Source organism: Ovis canadensis, chromosome 17 (assembly GCF_042477335.2).
Source record: "Ovis canadensis isolate MfBH-ARS-UI-01 breed Bighorn chromosome 17, ARS-UI_OviCan_v2, whole genome shotgun sequence".
Lineage (NCBI taxonomy): Eukaryota > Metazoa > Chordata > Mammalia > Artiodactyla > Bovidae > Ovis > Ovis canadensis.
In genome coordinates this window covers 14,767,889-14,782,353 of record NC_091261.1, presented here as the reverse complement: position 1 = coordinate 14,782,353, position 14,465 = coordinate 14,767,889, and the positions used below count along the sequence as shown (strand labels likewise).

General features: G+C 40.5%; 1 protein-coding gene across 11 annotated transcripts in view; it reads left to right on the top strand.

Moving 5' to 3' along the window:
• TRIM2 (tripartite motif containing 2) overlaps window positions 1-13,427 on the top strand; it is a 186,602-nt gene extending 173,175 nt beyond the window's left edge. For 9 of the 11 annotated variants that reach the window (XM_069556661.1, XM_069556663.1, XM_069556657.1 and 6 more), the window contains 4 exons: window positions 1,828-1,996; window positions 3,062-3,132; window positions 7,999-8,139; window positions 9,222-13,427. In XM_069556661.1, the coding sequence (XP_069412762.1) occupies window positions 1,828-1,996; window positions 3,062-3,132; window positions 7,999-8,139; window positions 9,222-9,374 (534 nt within the window). In that variant the 3' untranslated portion in view covers window positions 9,375-13,427. Of the gene's footprint in view, window positions 1-1,827; window positions 1,997-2,050; window positions 3,133-7,998; window positions 8,140-9,221 lie in introns of all 11 variants that reach the window. The other 2 variants (XR_011249760.1, XR_011249759.1) reach the window with 1 other exon arrangement.
• The last annotated feature ends 1,038 nt before the right edge of the window (window positions 13,428-14,465 follow it).

The window sequence follows — 14,465 nt, the reverse complement described above, 5'->3', positions numbered from 1 at the left end:
ACATCCAATTTTATTTCAGTACGACACGGCTGATTGTATTAGTTGGGTAGCTTGGCTAACTTTGTTGGATATATGAATGCGCTCTTGGAATGGAACCTGTTCATATGTAGGGGACTGACTGTATATCAGGTTAAATAAGTACATAATTAAAATGAATTTTCCCTGTTTCTTTTTTCTTTTTGATGTGGCTACTAGCAAACTTTAAGTTACATGCGAAGCTTATGTTATATTCCTATCAGAATAGCACTAACAGAAAAAGGGAAAATAAGGGGTCTAAAACAGAACCTTTGAAAATGTAATGTTTTTCAGAGTTTAAGTTTTTAAGTTAACATGTACTGTATGCAAATAGATTTTTCAAATAAGTCTACAGAGGAGAGAATAAAATGAAAAAGGGTTTTTCCTGCCACCGTTAATACCACTTTGTATCACATAGACACTATGTGATTTCTTAGTTTCTCTTCCAGGAATGTATATGCATGTAAACACATATTTAATACAGGTGGGGTACTGTTCTGTACCTTGCCTTTTTCAGTGTCTGAAGGTTTTCATTAAAGCACAGAGAGCTCTGCTTCCGCTGACATTTCCCAGGCTGGTGCCAGCGAGGACTGTGGTTCTTGCCTCCCTGTCACCTCCCAGGCCCTTTCCCAGAGCTCCCTCACCTCGGATGCGCCTTCTCCTCCCTTGTCTGTGTCACCTGTATCACTGGGGTATTGTTCCACGTGGCTTCTGAGGCGGCCTTGAATTCTCCCAAACCTACCAACGTTAACCCTTGACACTAGGCGCGTGCAAAAGGGCACAGTAGACGGAGCAGCTGAGGTGTCGTTGAGGGCAGGCGCTATTTCTCGCCCTACCACACGGCACGCACTGGGCCCTGGTCAGCGTCTGTGGAATTAAAAATGAATAAATGAATAAAGCCCGTCTTTATAAGTACTCTAGGAAACAAAGTATTAAAGTGAAGATTTAAGACAGGCATCTTACAACAAACAGGCATTGATACACACACTATACTCAGAAAAGTAAGGTCTTAAAAATGTATGGTATGTGTTTTATAGAAATCTAATGCTTTTATCCCATTTGAAAATACTACAAAGACTGGAACCATTTAATCATCATGAGTTACCCTGCAATAATGCTAGACTTTTCAAGTTAATATATTGAGTGAATATTTGTTGAGTACTTGTTAAGCAAGCACCAGGAAGTGTGCTTGGCTCTCAGTACACAGTGCTGGATGAAACAGACATGATTCCCACCTGTGTGGAGCTCTAGTTCAATGGCAGATGCCTGGCCATTTAGATATTAATTATGATATTTAATAAAGACAGTGATTGCTTCCTTTTAAAGACTGCTTAATACGTGCTGTACTCTACACTAAATACTTAACTTATTTTACTATATACATATTCCAGAAGTAGCAGTGGAAGTGATTAAGGTCACTTTTTGACATTTATAATATTTAAGAATCTAAAACTTAAGGAAAAAAATTAATGTGTGCTATGGCAAATGCTATAGCAAAATGGACACAAAGCAAGTTCCTGCTGCTAATCCAGTGGTTCCTTGCTCCACCAAACTGCTTCCTTACACAGGAATTGTGACTCCGGTTAAGGGGATTCTAGAACATTTTTGATGCTGATTCCTTAAAAAAATGATTGCATATAAATATCAGTAACAGATAATGGATGTGGGGAAGACCATTTTCAGGACAGATAATTGTGGCCCGTGAGTAGCCATGCACCTGTTTGAACAGCCAGGTCAGCGTCTGCTGACACCCTCATCCGTCTTCATGCTCTGCCGCGCTTTCACCTTCATTTCTGCACTTGTTTCCGACAGACGAAAATCGGATCAGGAAAGTTGATGGGGCCCAAAGGAGTGTCTGTGGACCGCAACGGGCACATCATCGTGGTGGATAACAAAGCGTGCTGCGTCTTCATCTTCCAACCAAACGGGAAAATAGTCACCAGGTTTGGTAGCCGAGGCAATGGGGACAGGCAGTTTGCAGGTACACTCGATGGTAATATGTAAACCCCCTTTTTTATGCTTCTTCTGCTCACAGTTGCATGATGTTGGAGCATGTTGAAGACGCCTCATCCCCAGTGTGTTTGCCGGCTTTGGGAAAGACACTGGGGATGGAATGTAAGCGAAAGCATGGTTAGATGCTTCTCAGTGACTCTACCGGCAGTAAGTGCTACTGCAGCCCATGTGTGGCTTTTACTGGTGGCAACTCAGAAGTCTAATCTTCAGATATTAACATTGAATAAAATCGTTTTTAAATGAAAATGTTTGAGGAACCTTGGAAAGCCTCCTGTTTCCACCTCACTGTTGCTTTATTTAAAAGTTTCTGAATGAGAATAGTTTTCACCTAAGTGATTATATGAGACCAGGAGTATAGAATATTTGCTCAACACAGGGAAGGCAGTTTCTTTTTTTTCTCTTTGGTGTGCCACTTTGCAGTCACAGGCTTATTTCATTTTTTTTTTTACATCTGCAAGAAGAGGCTGAAAACAGTTGATTATTTTCTTTTGAGGAGGATGCTTTCGGCGTTTCACATTAATTTGCATAATCTTTCTTTATGCTTTGTCTCCAGTTCTGCCAAATTCTGAATGTCGCCCAAAATTATAAAGTGTGGGTTTCTGAGCTACTTGAAAAAAAATTATTACACGCTGGATATTTTCCCCTCGGTGCTCCCAAGGGTCACCATGTCTCTCTTCAGTGGGAGCTGAGGGCCCCGTGTGACTGTTGGGGAAACCGGCAGAGGTGACTTTCAGATGGTGGTGTGGAGAAGGAATTCTGATGCTTACTGCTCATTCCACTCCATGAGGGCTGCTGGAACAGTCAGCTTGATTTGGAAGAAAGCAGAGTAGACAGCCACAAGTGTAGAATGCTATCGAATCTGTGTTATCTGAAGCCAGAGGTCTGGCTGAATGACCTTTTAAGAACCGAGTCTATAGTTCTTCGTTTTTTCTTAAATAACTAAGTTAACATATGAAGTTCTGTAACTACTGTGTTGTTGTAATCATTTTCGTTGTTATGGTTATCACATATTTTTTTCTTATTTTTATTTCAGGTCCCCATTTCGCAGCTGTAAATAGCAATAATGAGATTATTGTTACAGATTTCCATAATCATTCTGTCAAGGTACCATAAACACATCAATTGTTGTTAACTTTTAACTGCTTTAATGCAGGAATCAGTCTGGGAGAAAACACGAGACTTGCGTATACACATAGGACCTAGGGGATGTAACCGAAAAGAGCAGATCTTTGCTTCTCCTGAAAGATGTAGGTTTTAATTTGGACACACAGACTTTGCAGAGTCAGAAAAGTGAACAAAACATTGTGGCAATAAGTGTCTTCATTTGAAACTGATGTAAATGGAGATGACTTGAAAATTAAATTTGAAAAAGCAATTGCTTGAACTTAGGCAGAACTTTCTGAAGCTTAATGTTTTGTGGCTATTTGATAAATTAAAACAGATGACTTTTTTCTGTTTTCTGCACCTAGGACCTTACAAACAAAAGTAGATATTAGAACTCTGCTGCCACAACAGATTTGAGGAGGGAATAGCCCTGGCATCCGTTCATAGAGTGTCCTTCATACATCCTTTCACACACTTGGTGCTCCCTCCCCCTCCCCCAAACACTGTAGTACATCTTTCTTACTAGGTAAGTGGGGAGAAAGATTTGACCTCTATTATGAGCAAATCAGGAGAAAACAGAGTGGTTCAAAACCAGAGTCTCACTCACTCACAGGAACGAGAAAACGCTTGCTAGCACTCTAGACCAAGCTTCTCCGAGTGTAATGTGTGGTCCGCTTGAAGGCCGTGTCGGGTGGCCTGGGCAGTGCCCTGGCAGACACTTTTCCTCTCCGAGTTCTTTATCTGTTTTTAGGGTTACCTTCTGTTTACATCAAGTGATACGGGTTTGCACTGATCCTAGGAGTAACATTAAGTTCTCCTTGTAAGTAAGCTCCCTTCAGTGTTTTAAAGTCAGGCATTGCAGATGTGCGGGAGGGTAAGAAGACGGCATGGGGGAGGCCAGTGAGTAAAGTTTGCACTTAGAGACGACCATTGAGCACTCAAAGCTAAACATCAGTCTGCCAGCGTGGATGACTGGAAGAGCTAAATAGGGATAGGATTCTAACCCAAAGGAACCCTCTTCACTGCTGCTTTTCCCCAGCTCTTCCTGGAAGAAGGTGTCTTGAAGCTGGGTAGATAAATGGAAAGGCCTCGTGCTTTGGAGATGGGCGCCAAGTCCCCGTGCAGAGAGGGCAGCACGTGGTGCTGGGGCAGGCTGAGGGGAAGGATGCCCACCGTTGCTGCTTCCTTAAAAGGCCGCTTCCTGCCATGGGTCTCTCCGGAGTGGCTGCCTGAGTGGCAGGTCGCCGTCCGTCCCCTCCTCCACATACACACACACCGCCCAGGCTTGGTAAGAGGAAGAGGACGGTGGGAAGGTCTCTTGAGAATGAGGGACGCACACAGCAGAGTGGCAGCAGAGCCTCAGCCTGCGGCCATTCTCCCAGGGGGCTGTCACAGTCCTGTGGACGAGCATAACTCGAAAAGGACAACATGGGCCATCACGACACCCCCTACCCTCCACTCTCTTTATAGAGCGGCCCTTCATTTAGCCGCTGTGCGCGCAACAAGAAGGAAACCCATGTAGGTCTCAGTGGTGCCAGGGCCAGCGAGGCCGGGCCTAGGTGCCACCACCCCCAGCAGAAGACGTGATGGTGACCAGGCTGCCCTTTTCCACTGAGCACAGCTGGGGCTCAGAGCTTCTCCTTTCCCTTTGCTCGAGGCAACTGTGTGAGCCAGCTGGCCTCTGTGAGTAGGAGGATTCCTATTTACCAGTCCTGCCTAACACTGTAGGAGGAAGGAAAACATATGTAATAGCCAAAATGCAAGGCAGAGAGCCACAAATGCCTTTCTTAAGAATGGGTACATGTAGGGACTGCCCTGGGGGTCCAGTGGCTAAGACGCCTCTTCCAGTGCGGGGGGCGTGAGTTCAATCCCCGGTCAGGACTGAATGGCCAAAAAATACAAAAAAAAAAAAAAGGTGCACACAAAGTTCTCTAAATATCCAGAAAAAGGAAGATTTCCATAATTAAGACTGTCAGGGAAGACTTCCAAGTGGAGGTGGTGTTGAGGTGAACAGAATTTTGAAATCAGAAAAGGACTATCATCAAAATCGTAAAAACTTATCAAAAAAGAAAACTATAAAAATGATTTCAATCATACTTCTGCCTGTTAGTATGCTTTCATCTGAATAAGTTACAAATAATTAAATGACATTTTAGGTGGGAAAAATAGAAAATGTGAGAAATTGAAAGTCATTAAAATCGTGAAAACATTTCAGGTTTTCAGTACTGTAGAGGCAGTTTAGTTACTTAAACTCAATTTTTCTCTCATTTAGAAGGAAAAAACAGTCATTTTGATTTTTCTCTTCTCTTCGACAGTTGTTGTCATGTAGCTTTTATGGAATAGTTGGGCGTTTTTTCTTTATATAACATGAGCAGTTAACAAGAATTCTTGATTCGAGTCCCTTCTCTGTTGGTAAACATAAAAACCTGAACTATAGGTCAGGGGTACCAAGTGGGCTAATTGGTTCTTTAGCTACCTTCACTATATACATTTTCCTCATTGCAAAACAAGATTAAATTAGCCTTCTTCATAATTTCAGAATGGAGCGGAAGCATGTAAGCTGTTCAAATTATGTTAAGGAAGACATACTGACTTAGATAAGCAGACAAAATGATTATTTGTATAGCTTTTTTTTTTTCATTTTTATTTTGTATTGGAGTATAGGACCCAATGGTAAAGAATCCCCCTGCCCAGCCAAAGACACAGGTTTGATCCCTGGGTCAAGAAGATCCCCTGAAAAAGGAAATCCCACTCCAATAATCTTGCCTGGGAAATCCCACGGACAGAGGAGCCTGATGCGCTATGTAGTCCGTGGGGTCACAAAGAGTCGGACATGACTTAGCGGCTAAACCACAACAGCATTGTGACTTACAATACTGTATGAGCGTCAGGTGTACAGCAAGGTTATTCGGTTATACATTACAGACATCTTTCACACATACACAGCTTTTCTTTTTCAGATTCTTTTCCCATTTAGTTGATTACAGAATATTGAGTAGCATTCCCCGTGCTGCATTAGATCCTTGTTGATTATCTGTTTTGTATATAGTAGTATGTACATGTTAATCCCAAAATTATGTGAAGGAGATAAAAAGACTCAGAAAAGGTTTTAAAGACACGACATCTTAGTAAAAGTTGACTCTTGTCTCTGTCCTTTCGAAGAACCAAAGAGGTAGCTTATTTACTTGGCAAGCATGTAACTAATTCAGAAAGCGGTCACGACTTTTTTATTTTACCTTAAAGAAAATTTAGGCTTTAGAGTTGGAAGCGTCTCCCTTCCCCATCATAAGAAACTAAAAGAAATAGCATCATTTTACTCTTTCATGACCACAGAGATGGCAGTAAGAGAAGCTGTAAAAGGCTCTGAAAGCACCTTCAGATGAGACGTGTGCTCAGGCTTGGTGGCCTCTCTCAGGTCCTCGTTTCAGAAACCTCACTCTCAGGGGGCCTTGCATACGACACTGTCTGACTGGTCAGTGAGCGTTTCTGCCTGTGTCACGTGACAATGAAGGCATAAGAGAATATCCTGAGCGTGTTTCAAAACCAGATCTTCAAGATAAAGCTATGCTTGCTAGTCTTATCATTAAACACATATGAAAATGCTAATTCTCTCAGTGTTAGCAATCTGAGTAATCTACAATTGGTACATATACTGTAACACTATTAATAAGAATATTTCAGTTCAGTTCAGTCGCTCAGTCGTGTCCGACTCTTTGCGACCCCATGAATCGCAGCACGCCAGGCCTCCCTGTCCATCACCAACGCCCGGAGTTCACTCAGACTCACGTCCATCGAGTCCGTGATGCCATCCAACCATCTCATCCTCCGTCGTCCCCTTCTCCTCCTGCCCCCAATCCCTCCCAGCATCAGAGTCTTTTCCAGTGAATCAACTCTTCGCATGAGGTGGCCAAAGTACTGGAGTTTCAGCTTCAGCATCAGTCCCTCCAAAGAAATCCCAGGGTTGATCTCCTTCAGGAGGGACTGGTTGGATCTCCTTGCAGTCCAGGGGACTCTCAAGAGTCTTCTCCAAAACCACAGTTCAAAAGCATCAATTCTTCGGCGCTCAGCCTTCTTCACAGTCCAACTCTCACATCCATACATGACCACTGGAAAAACCAAGAATATTTAATTAACCACAATAGTCCAGTGCTTGGCCGTATCAGATATTAGAGACTTTGAGAATTCTGCAGTTTTGTTTAGCTCCCTCTTCCATCATCCTCCTTCTCTCATGGGCTGTATTCATCAAAGCTTATGGCTATCTATTCTAACTAAAATATTCTGAGAAAATCTATTTTAAAAAGCCATTTTCTTATTCCTCAGTTGCTGCCATCACACACACACACGCACACACACATACTCACTTGGATTTTCCTTGCTATAAATGTGTGGTCCAGCCGCATTTCTTCTCATGTTGACGTAGTAAAATGGTAGTGAATTCTGAATATCTGGCATAACAAAAAGCTCTTACTTTCTGATTCAACTTTGAGCAATTGTCCATCCTGTTAGAAATACAATTCCTATTCTTGAAATTAGATATTTATTTAAATGCAAAAAGAATGATGTGTTTGGAAATTACATCTCTACTTACTCATACTACCTTATATTTGTATATTTTTGATAATTTATAACAAAAGTATTTTTCATATAGTAATACAACCAAATATAAGCTAGAAAAAGAAGTGGTTTAACAAATAGTAAATCAGATTTAGATGGTAAATTTGGGAACCACAAGTGATATGCGGGGTCTAGTTTGTAAACTGCTCCTTTTTGAAGAATGTCCTAAATAACCTGATCAGACATTTTTTAAAAACAAGAATGTTTGCTTAACTATTTTAGTTTAAAATAATTTAAAAATATCTCATACAGGTGTTTAATCAGGAAGGCGAATTCATGTTGAAGTTTGGCTCAAATGGAGAAGGAAACGGGCAGTTTAATGCTCCCACAGGCGTAGCGGTGGATTCAAATGGAAACATCATTGTAGCCGACTGGGGGAACAGCAGGATCCAGGTAGATGGATTTGTTTGTTTAGAGTGATCGCTGTTTGTTGAAAGTGAAGTCCCCCAAACTGGAATGTTTTCCATTTGTTCATTGGTTAGGTAATTAGGCTGTAAATAGTCTAACCAGAAGTGCCAAACTAAGGAAGGTGGAATAGAAACAAGTCAACCCAGGGTGCTCTGGGCAAAGCAGGGAGCATCCCAAGTCGCTCTGAGAACAGCAGTGTTCGGCAGTTGAATCTGATGATGGATGTCCTCTTCTCAGGAAAGGGGTCAAGACTTTAAATGTAACACTGTATACTTGTAATTTCTCCAGGGTATTAATCTTGCTTAATTATCCCAGTGGACATCTACTTTTGGAAAAGGTGTTCTGTATCTGATGGGAAGCCAGAAGCAGACAGGGGGCTACAGTCAGGAGGCAGGCTGCTGTATAGGGCCACAGATGATCAGCTGTTTGCACTGTGGCCCTCATCACACCTGCCTTTTGAAACACCCTATAAGCCAGAAGAAAGCAGCCTGGGCCTGGGAAGGAAAAGAGTTCTTTTTATTTCATCATAGCAGAAGCTTACTGACCAAGAAAGACCACTTTCTGTCCAAATGTACGTGTTGAACCATTGACTTGGTATAACTTACTCTTTTCCAAAAATGGAAAAAAAAAAATCTCCATTTTCTTGATGCATGTTGACTCAGGACATTCTTCCGTGGTCTAGTTGCCAATTTTTCCCTCTTGTGCTTGGGAATAAAAGAAGATAGTGAGGCTGGAAGGGGAGAAGTGAAAGCTCAGAGTGAGACAGAAGGGTGGTTTGTTCTTCAGGCCCCATCCAGAGCCATTCCCCTCACATGGGACCTCGGTGAGCGTGTAAGCAAGGTCCTCTGGCTGGGGGTGCGTGCCTTGGACAGGCCCCTGGGGCACAGAGAGTGAGCGGGGAGCAGGCACGGTGAGCGGAGGGAGGGGCTGTGGGTGGAGTGCGGGCTAAACAAGCCTGGGGGCTGCACCCGTGCTCTCAGGTGAGAAACGCCAGCATCAGAGGTTTCCTAACCCCAGCCTCTTCCTGTTACTCTAACTTCTGTCGCACTCTGACTTTATGTTTTCAGGTTTTTGATGGAAGTGGGTCGTTTCTGTCCTACATTAACACGTCTGCTGATCCACTCTATGGCCCCCAGGGCCTGGCCCTAACTTCAGACGGCCACGTGGTGGTTGCAGACTCTGGAAACCACTGTTTCAAGGTCTACCGGTACTTACAGTAACACTGGGCGACTGGACACCCCTTACAGAGATCTTACACCGTAAGCTGGAATGCATTTCCGGACGCAGGACCAGATGATACTAGACTTTTCTTGCTAGAAGGAATCATCGGTGAACTTTCCAAGGTTATTTCTGAATGTAACAATTTCCTTAAAAACTGCATATCTGATTTCCATAATCCATGTTTAGAGTTAAAAAAAAAAAAAAAGAAATCTCTTCTACTGAATCTATAAAAACTGCAAAGTTTTACACCTGTGAACTATGGCACATAGGACAGGGATTTATGTAGTTTAATTTTGCAAATCAAACAAGCATTAAAAAAACAACTAGAATATTTAAAGGCATTTGTTAATCCTGTGAGTGATAGCTTTTGTGCAGAGCTTCCAAAAACAAGATGGAAACAAAATCTGTTATAGTTATATACTTTATTTAACCTTGGTCACAAGACCCAGGGGATCTTCTAACCTCACTTTTACAGTAGATATTACTCTTGTGACATTTTTTGTTTATCAGTAACTACATATAACATTACTTTGGGAAAAAACGAAAGCTGTCTTACAAAATCCTCCCAGCTGGGATTAGCAAGCCTCTTGAGTTTAGCACTTAAAAAATCAATGCAAATTTCCCACCCTTTCTGAGTTTGATCAAAGATCTTCATGTGTTCTTTTCACCTCTCTCCTGCTCACCTGGTATCTAAAAACAAAGTTCATTTTCAGTTCAATTTCAGGGAAGCCTGAAATTCCTGATACTTTGAAAGGCATTTTACAACAGTAATGTTACCTTTTGGTAAACCAACGGCCCGTTAAGTCCAGGTTAATGCACTGGAATGTAATCAAGGAAAAGTCAGTCACATTTTCTGTGCCGTGTTCTCACACGTGTCTCTCCTCTTCCACTTCACGAATGCGAAAGCTTTACCTCTTGCAAAATGTCAGCACATGTAGTAGGACACCAGTATCCTAGGACAGAGAGCCATAAGGAGCCCTTTGGAGGACTGGTGGTGTCAACCAAAGGCATGTGATTGATTGATCAGTGGTTTCCCCTTAGAAAGCAAGTGTTACCAAAGTCGTGTTATCACGAGAGCATTACAGGTAAGGGCATGTTATGGTTATTTATCATTGTCTAATGACTAGTAGAGGCATTAAAGGACTATGTATACATGATTAGGGTAAGGTAGAATGTATCATATATATATATTTAGCTGAACCTTTGGTGTATTGAAATAGGCAGCACTCTGAAAGACAGAAGCAGCTTCAGCACATTCCTCAAAACTGCACCGTTTAAAGCCGTCCTCATAGAGCAAGCCCTAAAGCAGATGTCATTTTTGCCGTTTTCCAGGAATGCTGGTATCGGCTGACTGCTAGTCAGAAAATGGCCTTCTGTGCTTTCAAAAGCAAAACGAAAAACAGGTCGAAAGAAACAAAGTTGAACTTGATTTACATTTAAGTATAAATGCATTTTGAGAAATGGTAAGAATAATTTAGTCAAATCTGATTCTGTAAAATAAGATGTGGTGTATTTCCACTGTTTGATTTTCTACTCAGTTGTACCAAATAGATGTCGTGTTTGGCATTTTCGATGACTTGGGGACCTTTTTCACTAAAAGCACCTTAAAACTGTACTATGAAAAAACATTTCCCACATGTATAACTACGTGAATGTGATGTTTCTTTTTTCCTAAAGTCAGTGGTGAAATGAGTCTTTGAATTTAAACACTGATGTTTAATGAGCATTTCCTGGGTGCCAGAGGCTATTCAAGGCACTGGGGAGAAAGTAATGGATAAAACAAACAAAGCCCCCTGCCCCTTTGGAGCTTACACTCTAGGGTGGGAATGTCATTTTACCATTAACTAACCTTCTGCATAAAAGATAAGCTAGACTCGATAATTCCTGAAATGTTTAAAAGGAAAGGTTTTAAACTGGTTAAATTAATTTCAGTTTATTTTCACCAGTGAAAGTAGCTTCCTCTGTAGACTCTGTCATAGGCCATGGATCTTAAGGCTCGTTTACTTAAAGGGGTTTTTTGCACATTCAAATTATACTTGTGAATTTAGAAATTAACCAGCCATCATAACGTATTAGACTGGGTATCTTAATAGAAGGAACACAAAGCTGATTTTTTTACATGTCAATATTGGAACGAAACTGGAATAAAAGAAGAGATACTTTGATTCAGACCTGTCCCACTACCTGTTCCTAACACATGCTACGGGCACTCCAGGAAACACTATATTTCCCCAAAATAAATACAATCGCATATGCTAAAGTATAGATAACGTTTCAAATTTGGATACATATGTGCATTTACTGTATTTCTTGGTAAGCATATTTTAGGGGGAAAAGTGCTGCTGATAGGATGAACAGACAAGATTTAAATGGAGTTTTGTCACATTCTAAGTGGTTTCTAGTAAACTGAGAAGGATATTAAAATAAGTGACTTTTTGTTTCTGTTCTACCATTATTGTTTGATTTCTGTTTGTCACGTGTACAGAACCTGTCATACATTCATGATAAGTAGCACTGAAAAACTACCCATTCAAATTTCCCCTGGGCACTCACGGCAAAATGTTGCCAGTTAGAATGTGATGGTCGGTGACGATGCATTCCCTCCCCAGTTACAGATATTAGTAACTGCATCTCCAATACAGACCTCCCCTGCTGGACATGGGGAGGTGGGTGGAGTCACTTGGCCGCTTAGAAACAAATGAATAAAAAGCCTTTATGACGCTTAGCCATTAAAAAAAAAAAAAAATGGTTCTTAGTATCTTGACCAAACTTTAGTCTCCGGTAACTAAAGTCCCCAGGTTACCTTCTTTTAATTTACTCTTTGACTAGATTTGAGGCAAATAAATACTAACAGGTCCATGCAACTAGAATACACTTGCTTCTACTACTAAATATACAGGGTATGTACTAAGGGAGTTAACTGGAATAGCAGTATGCTAGCAAGTGTCTATGGATCCTTAACACTAAAGGGGTCACATAAATGCTTTGGTAATACCTAAGTTAATTGGAGGAAATAGCAAATAAACATCAGGTAATCTGCAGATTACTTCAGATGGAAAAAATCTTTGTGTACATTTGAACTGTACAGTATCCTCCTTATTCACCAGCTTCTGAAAAAGGGAGGAATATTTTTAGTTTAATAATTTAAAAGTAAGACATTTCCAGGTAAGATAAAATTGAAGGTATTTGCTGCAAACATTGTTTAATTTTGCTTAAAATCGAAAGTCGTGATATTGTTGCATTCTGTAAATGTTACAGGGTTTTAAACTTACAATTATTTTAATATTTTTGATAACTAGGAATCTAGCATTGCCATAAAGGAAACTAAGTGCCCATTAAAGATTTGTTTGGTATAAATAAATAATTTTTTGTTTTGTTTTAAGTGACAGTAAGCTACAAATCATGATGTTAATCTTAAACTTTCTGAAGATGAATTGTGTGGCAGTGATTGTATAGTCTGTTTGTGGAGAATGTATGGAAGCTATTAATATTCTAAGATAGATGAATAAATTGGCTATGTTGTTCCAATGAATGTACAGCACTTCCAGTAACTTTTGAAAGCAACACAGCCTTAAAATGTTTTTGCTTTATGACATGGGAATGTTCGGTCATCAAAAGAGTATATTCTTAGAATTCTTTATATCATTTTCAGTTCTATAGCCTTTCAATCCTATGTATGAGTATGAGGGATTTTTGTTTCCTTTTTTTTTCTTTTAAAATCTTGTACATTCCACCTTTATAGGTCTGTTTCATATATTTTGTGTATAGAACACTAAATCTTGCGCTCTTTGACATTGGTACTGATATATTCTCATCGATTGTTCTTTTATGAATCAAAATGCTGACTGCCTATTTAAAGAAGAGAATAAGCGCTGTGCATCAAAGTGTCTGTATGTTCGTAGCTACGTATGTACTGCAGTATTTTGGATGCTTTAGTCTACAATAAATCTTTAAATTAATTCTGTCTTGAAACATAGGAGAAACAAGATTCGTGTGTATATCTTTACCATGCACAAAATCTCAAATCATTATAATAAAGCTTGTTTTCTCCATTTCTAGGCTGAACGTTCATTTATTTAACCTGTTGTTCTCTCTCTCAGTGAAGGAAAGTGAAGGTACATTGTAGAACACGTATCAGTACCTTAAGCAAACTGTTCATACTAGCGAGAAAAGGTTTAGTGAATGGGACGGTTTTCTTAGGTTCTCTTTCTGATAGTCTGTTGTCGGTATCTAGAAGTGCAGCAGATTTCTGTATGTTCGTTTTGTGCCCTGCGGCTTTACTGAATTAAGTTGTTAGTGCTGGTACTTTTGTGGTGGCGTCTTGAAGGTGGTCTGTGTTCTGGCATCATGTGGCCTGCAAACAGTGATGCTTTTAATTACTTCTTTCCAGTTTGGATTCCTTTTATTCCTTTTTCTGGTCTGACTGCTGTGGCTACCCAATACTATGTTGAATAAAAGTGATCAGAGCAGTCATCGTTGGTTTTTTTCCTGATCTTTGAGGAAACGCTTTCAGCTTTCCATTGTTGAGCATATTAAGTATAATGTTAGCTGTGGGCTTACCACATGTAGTCTTTTATATGTTGAGGTATAGCCCCTCTATACCCATTTTGTTGAGAGTTTTTATTATAAATTGATGTTGATTTTTGTCAAAAGCTGTCTGCACCTGTTGAGATCATTATATAATTTCTGTTCTTGATTTGTGGATGTTGAACCATCCTTGCAGCCTTGGGATAAATCCCACTTGATCACGGTGTATGGTTCTTTCAATGTATGATTAAATTCAGCTTGCTAATACTTTGTTGAGGATTGTTGCACCTGTATTCCTCAGTAATGCATACACGTTAAGTTGCTTTAGTCGTGTCCGACTTATCGCGACCCCGTGGACTGTAGCCCACCAGGCTCCTCTGTCCATGGAATTTTCCAGGCAGGAATACTGGAGTGGGTAGTGGGATTGACCTGTAATTTTCTTCTTTTGTGAAATCTTTGTCTGGTTTTGGTTTCAGGATGCTGCTGGCCTTGTAGCATGAGTTCAGAAAGCTTTTCTTCCTCTTCAATATTTTGGAATAATTTCCGAACATTCTCTAAATGTG